General features: G+C 32.3%; 1 protein-coding gene across 1 annotated transcript; it reads right to left on the bottom strand.

Annotated features, from left to right (window-relative positions):
• Positions 1 to 288: 288 nt before the first annotated feature.
• Positions 289 to 3,713, bottom strand: LOC149239506 (putative eukaryotic translation initiation factor 5-1). The gene is made up of 2 exons (XM_089373441.1): positions 3,555 to 3,713; positions 289 to 2,330 (listed from the first exon to the last, which is right to left on the bottom strand). Exon 2 carries the CDS (start codon positions 1,965 to 1,967, stop codon positions 534 to 536), a length of 1,434 nt encoding a protein of 477 aa, XP_089229567.1. The 5' UTR covers positions 1,968 to 2,330; positions 3,555 to 3,713; the 3' UTR covers positions 289 to 533.
• Between the last annotated feature and the right edge of the window lie 3,651 nt (positions 3,714 to 7,364).

The raw sequence follows: 7,364 nt of genomic DNA, 5'->3' as shown, positions 1-7,364 counted from the left end.
TAGATTAACACAGTTAAAATACATTACTATGTAGTTTCAGCCGCATCATATCTGATCAGATAATGCACCATTTAAAATCTATTCAAATATAATACCACAATCAGATTAACACAGTTAAAAACAATTACTATATTGTTTCAAACAGACATCATATCTGACCAGATAATACTCAAATCATAAGCATCACCGAGCCAATCATGTTTGGGCATCATCAAACCCGGCACCATTCAAGGAGTACAATATATATAATCAAACCTAACAAAAATTTATAACCACATCATATCTGAATAATAATGGAAACAGAAAGGTTGATAAATAATATTTGTCTGAACAAAATGTCAGAATCAGACAGGTGCAATAATTCAAAACTAAACATGGTCCCTGAATATTTTTATTCAAACCCGATAATATAAAAGATATAATGCTGTGGAAATGTCTCAGCCTGCCTCTAGAATCTCAAGAGAAAAACAAAAAAACAGACTAGCCTAGTCGGTGACAGCACTTAAAATGGTCAAAGATATTTAGTTCGCTAACTAATCCTGTTCGGATTCAGACTCGGCACTTCTGAGCCACTCAACAAATGGCTTAACATTTTTCCACATTGAAGATTTATTGCCTTCGGCACCCAAAGTACGATTATCATACCACTGGAAAATAACATCTTCTTCTAATATGTCATCATCATATAAAACTTTCAGAACCAATGCAACCTCCTTGACTGCATCTGCACTGGCATGCTTGCAAAAAGCATCAATTGCATTCAGCAGCAGCAACTGGGAATCTTCATTCTGAAGAGCTTTGGACAAGTAGATCTTTCTCTTTGCAACCTCCTTGGAAAATCCCTTGCCAACACCCTTAAAAAGGGCCTCAAACAATGCAGTCATCACTTCCTGAGGAGAACCATTGAGAGATTGCATGTACTCCACCAACTGATCAGGAGACTTTCCCCTTTGAAGAAAATCATTAAAATGAGCAAGAAGCTGATCGTGAATGCTTAGCCCTTTAGCTGGCTTCAAGTCTTTCTCCCCAACATCTGTCTCTTCCTCCTTATCATCACTGTCTGGCATGAGTTTTGTGGTTTTCTTACCATTCTCAGCAGCAGGCTTGCTCTCAGGCTCAGCCATTATGTTCTTTGAAACAGTCTTCCCTACAGTCTTCATATCAGTACGTTGCTTTGTACCTTCTTCAGGTATAGTTAACATCACCATTTCACTGGTAGCAAGAGTTAGTTGCTCCTTAATCCTCTTCTGAGCAGCCTCAACAGAGGTGTCAGTCTGCCATTCCACTCCATCATCATCATCATCATCAGCTTCCTCATCATGGCCTTCTTGGCTCCCTCGAGGAGATTGATCATCCTCATCAGAAGATTTCTTCTTTGACACCTTTGAATTCACATCATTGTTTTTCTTCTTCTTTGGATCTTTCTTGCTTTTCTTCTGTTCTTCATCTAAAGCTTCCCCCTGTTTAATGCGTTCCTTTTCAGCCCTTCTCAGTGTCTTCTTATCTTTTCCTCCCTTCTTCTGTTCTGGAGGATTTTTCAAAATAAATGTAGTCAACTTATCCCGCATATCTACATCAGAAATGTACCCACATGCAGCACATCGTAGGGATATCATTTGTGTCTTTGATATTAGAATCTTTGTCTCTGGATTTCCACATCCATAGCACTGGACATATCTTTTTATAAAAACTTCCAGCAAAGCAACCATCTTTGCATTGTCATGGGAGCCATTAACAGTAGAAGTTCCAGTCTTCTCGTCAAACTTTGACTGGGCACCCAATTCACATCCAAAGAACTTTGTCGTGTAAGAAGGTTGCCTTCCAAGAGCTTTTGCCACATCTACCATATTAACAATATTGGTCTTGATGCCATTGCCCCGTCTTTCTATTTTAGTAAGCAATTTTGGCATCTTATATCTGTAGAAGGCATCATCACGGTTGCTTGCACCAATATTTTGGAGAGCCATTGTGCTGCTTTAGATGGTATAACTGAAATCTTAAGATGCCTTTCTATGAATGGGAACACTAACTTGATGGAGAAATCAACTTTATTCTATGAAAATTACCACATGCAAAACACTTATTCCAAAAATTATTCTTCTGGCACGAAGCAATATGAGAAAGAGTCAGATAAGGAATAAACTTGTACTGTTTATGCCGTACTCTTGTTGTTGGACAATACTTCCCCAACAGTCCAACATAACCAAGATATGGCCAAACCCCTTCAGACATAAAAGGCTCCACAACTTGTAGACGCTCCACTTTGAATTCTTGAATTTACCACAAAAACTCAACTTAGGCTCTCTTTTATACGACCCAGACGAACAAACCTGTAAATAGAACACACCATCAAGTAAACGTTTATTACGACGCCGACAAAACAAATACTTGACTAAAGAAGTATGTCAAATAGCCTACCAGAAATACCTCATTGACAAAAAAATATATCTACCAGGGACATTATTTAACATTGAGAAGTAACGAATCAATATACCAAACTCCAGGTAGGAGAACCCAACAGCGACCCTTTATGTTGATCTCACATTTTCAACCAGGCAAACATCATTACAATGGAGAACCAACCAATCAATACACCAAACACAGATACAGTAGCCCTATATCTTAATCTAACATTCTCACCCAGGTAGACATCATTTATAAATTAGTAAAACAACCAATCAATACACTAATCACGAGGGGCGGAATCCAAAAGTGACCCTTTTAATGTTAATCCTTTTAATGTGACTCTAAAAAACACGAGTTTTTTTAAAGAAACCATCCCATAGAAGATCCTCAGGTAGAGATCGTTTAGAGCCCATTCAGAAAAGGATCGAGGCTCAAATCTGGGCTAGTTGAGCTCTGATAGCCAGCTAAACCATATCCCAGCCAACATAAATGAATTGTGTTTCAATCTGACAGATAAACAGGATTAATTAAGTAACAAAATGAATAAAATGGATTTCATGAGGACCAGTATTCGCGTAAGCTTCAAAAGTTCACGGTTTCACAGACGGCAGATCAGAAAATGCGGTTGATCTACAACCCCCTAACTAGCACAGTCGCAGGCAGAACCAGAACAGTAGCAGGAATATAATTTACAAAGAGATTTGACCCTATTTTCTTAGAATAATCGAGACATTTAAGCACACAAGCGGGTTTGATTAGATGGTGAAGTGTAGTTGGGGTTACTATTGGTTTATCTACCAACAAAAATTAAAACCCTATTTACCAAAAGATCAAAGCAAACCCTACCCTAGATCCTGAAAAACGAAAGAAATCGAAGGAAAATCAAAGGACGCATCATCGCACTTTTCTAACCCAAGAATGTCAAAGGAAACCCCAATTTACACATAAAAGTCCAAAAATTCATGCTCCAGAAATAAAATCATTCAGGCGCCCATCCATTATCGAACCAGATCAAAGATGCAGAAATGGAAAACATTATAAACTCCTGACACAGAGATCGATATCATAGATCTATAGAAAATCAAAACGCCGCTTTTTCTGAAATAGAAAAAACGCAAAAACGAAAAGGACCGAAAAATATTACATACCTTGGCCACCGCAGAGAGGGATTGCCCTTCAAAACCTTCGCCGCAGTCGAATCCGGACCTCAACAATACTGCGCGGAATATTTGTAGGGATTGAATTGCTCACAATAATTTGGACTGCAAGGTACCCTCGAGGCCGACGAAATTCCGAATATATAAGTTAGCCGCGCGCGTACTCCAGGCAGTTGAACCCATGGTTTAAAAAACACGTGGTTTGCTTATCCGGGGTCTGCGGTTACGTTAACTCATAGTTAGGTGTTAGCTTTTGGTTTGGCCGACGCGTAAAGCGCCTCTACAGCTTCTATTAACGCATTAAAATAGACAAGATGACAATCAATACGCTTCTCTCTTTACGTGGGGTTCGGGAAAGGTCTAATTATGGTGGCTGGGTGGTTTTGTTTACTCATTAAAGATGTAAACGGTTAAACAATGGTGGTTAGCGGTTTTGTTTTCCATTAAAGTTGTGGAAGGTTTAAGAATCCTGGTGGGTGGTTTTGTTTTTCGTTAAAGTGGTAAAAGGTTTAAGAATGTTGGTAGGTGGTTTTGTTTTCCATTAAAATTAACAAAAGTTGAGGATGGGTGGTTTTATTTTTCATTAAGGTTGTAAAAGTTTAAGAAGTTTCATGGGTGGTTTTGTTTTCTCTAGAAGTTAAAAAAAGTTTAGGATGGGTGGTTTTGTTTTTCATTATTAAAATTGGAAAAGAATGATGAAAAATGGTTTAGGGTTTGAAAGTGATAATAACTTGTTTTGTATTTTTATATAATATTCTTTATTTTAATATAAAGAGGAAAAATTTGAATTTTACATTTTTATTATGTAAAAATAATATTTCTGGATTATCTATCAAGATGTTAAGTCAAACTTCAATTAGCATGAAAGGATAAAGTTACCTAATTGATAATTACATAAGAGAATAAAATATAGACTTGTTAAAATTTACCAAAAAATGTTAAATTAAGACTTTTATGATTTGTTTTTTAGATTTTATTTAATTAATGTTTTTACGATTTGTTCTTTTGATTTTATTTACTTAATGAATCAATATTTGAAAAAGAGTGATTGAGAGTGTGTTTAGATTATTGGATAAGAATAAGCAAATTTTAATATCTTATTTGTGTTGATTAAAGTGAATTTTTAAAAATTTTATATAGATAATATTAATAAAATTAAATTAATTAATTAAAGATATGAGAATATATATAAATCTATATTTGAAAAAAAGTGATTGAGAATTGGTTTAGATTATTAGATAAGAATAGTCAAATTTTAATATCGTAAATTTTTAAAAAAATTATATAAATAATATTTATAAAATAAAATTAATTAATTAAAATTATTAAAAAAAAAAAAATATATATATATATATATATATATATATATATATAAAATTTTTTAATTTAAAATTTATTAATATTTAAAAACAATTCAAAAATATAAATTACAACTCTAAATATGTGTCAAATAATATTTAAAATAACAATTAAATATTAAAATTGATATTTTTTATGTATATTATTTAAAGAGTTTAAAATTAAAATAAATCAAATAGATTTATATATTCTTAAAATTATAATTATAATTCGAATATTCTTCTAATAGAATTATGTAGGATATTAATTCAATATAAATTTAATATATATATCTATCGATTTTAATTTAAAAATGGATATATTACTTTTAAATTTATTATATTATATATTTATAAGGTTTAAAAGAAATAAAAGTTCAAATTTATGCAGTAGGGTAATTAGTGGATAATCTCAAGCTTGTTTTTAATTTTGTTTCTAAATTTGGATTTCACTTAATTAAGGGACACTGTTTCCATAGAAATTTTGGTATTAGCTAAATCTTTAGAATTTTAAAAAATAAATAGATCATGCATGTAATGTTTGTCCATTTTATTAATACTTAAGATTTTGTGATGAAGATGTATTTATATTAGTTTATAGATTACTATATATATATATATATATATATACATATTTTTCATGGCAAGTAATTTTTTAAAGTGTAGTCTAACTAATAGAAGAAATGACTTTTTTGTGGGAACTCTGCAATACAAATTGTAGCTAAAGTGTGATTTCTAGTTGTTGAAAAACCACTTTTGAATGCATAACTAGATCCAGCACTTAAGATGTTGTATCTTTGCAAATTACACAACTTAAACTTATGATTTTTAAAAATATGTATTGGATTTTGGGCAAATTTGACCAAAATTTTCCCATAAAAGGGGCGTTTAGTCCATTAGTTAAACTAATTGATTTTTTAATTTTTCATTTGTAAGTTGTAGTATACATCTCATCCACACTAAGTTGTAAGTGCACTTACTACTCTTAATGTAATAAAGATAGTGAAATAGTGTAAGTATTAATATTGAACAAAATCTTATGATAGAGATATTGTATTTGTAATAGGTTTCTTTTTGGATATATCTGATAGGAAGGGGTTGAGGGTGGGAGCCAACCATGGGGGTTAAAAACTATCCCAAGTGATGTTGAAACCTGACTTAGCATCATACAATCTTGGTGACAATATCTCACAATTGAGTAGATGGTTATTCCATTCAACATTGAGACTAGCCAACTATCCTAAGTGGCATTGAAACCTGGCTTAGCTACATACAATCTTGGTGACCCTATCCCACAATTGAATAGATAGTTCTTCCATTCACATTGAGACTAGCCTCAACCTAAGTTTAACTTAGATCTAATTTAAATAAAAATATAAACAAACCATGATTTCATATTAACATAATATAAATACTCAATTTAATATAAGGGAGAGATTTTAACTTCACATGTTTTTTATGCAAATAGAATCTTTATATCATACTATAATAAATAAATAAAAACGTTTATTCACAATTTAGAATTATAGCAATAAATTATTATATTAGCATTTGATTAATTGTTTTTAGACAAAATTAACAATTAAAAGATGTAATTATTATTTTATAGATCCAAACTTGCAATATACATAAATTATCATATGAACTTTTAATTGATTGTTTTTGGACAAAATTAACCATTAATGGTTGTGATTCATATTATTTATCATTTTATAAATCTAAACTTGCAATATACATAACCAACATACCTCAAAATGGACAAAGTTTGACACTTAAAAGGCAAAGGGGAGAGTATCATTATAAAAGGTTTAAAAGGTTTTGTGGGATGGGGGACTCTTGAACCTTTTGTTTTTCTTATCTCATAAAATTATTGATGAAGATTAAATGGTTAAAGGCCACAGTGATAGAAGCCATTGACAAAAGATAAAGGAGCTTAGTTTATGTCTCTTTCCACCACCTATAAATTTATAGTAGAGATATAGAAAGTCAAAGTGACAAGAGAATGTAATGACACATAAATGCAAAGAACCTTGTAGTGATTCAATAGTGGAAATGTAGAAAGTCAAAGTGATAAAGGAAAAATTGAATGGTTTTTCCATACTAGTGGTAAATACCCATAAGTTTGAAATGGTAAACAATTTATAGTAGAAATATAAAAAGTCAAAATAATAATGTGAAATACTTTGTCCTTAAAGTGATTATGTAACACCCCCACCTAACCCCATAACTCAAATAGAGTTAGTAGGAGGTAGTTACTATGCAAATCCATCTCCCAAGGTACAGTTATGGGAACAAGACCTAAAAATTTTGACCTTTTTCAAACTTCTCTAAACCTAGAATGATTATCACCATCATGTACATCTCATCGAGATGAATCTGGTGATAAAACCTTCTCCTCAATCCGACCACTTGATTGGGAAATATGGCCTCTCAAAGATTGACCCCACTTTACCCTACCACATCA

The sequence above is a fragment of the Pinus tabuliformis genome, chromosome 8 (assembly GCF_031772625.1).
Source record: "Pinus tabuliformis cultivar Carrire ecotype Pingquan chromosome 8, CPIR1, whole genome shotgun sequence".
NCBI lineage: Eukaryota > Viridiplantae > Streptophyta > Pinopsida > Pinales > Pinaceae > Pinus > Pinus tabuliformis.
The sequence above is the reverse complement of the archived record's forward strand: the minus strand, read 5'-3'. Positions and strand labels throughout refer to the sequence as shown.

Coding starts and splice junctions, on each gene's coding strand:
- LOC149239506 (XM_089373441.1), bottom strand. CDS start 1,967: ATGGCTCTCCAAAATATTGGTGCAAGCAACCGTGATGATGCCTTCTAC.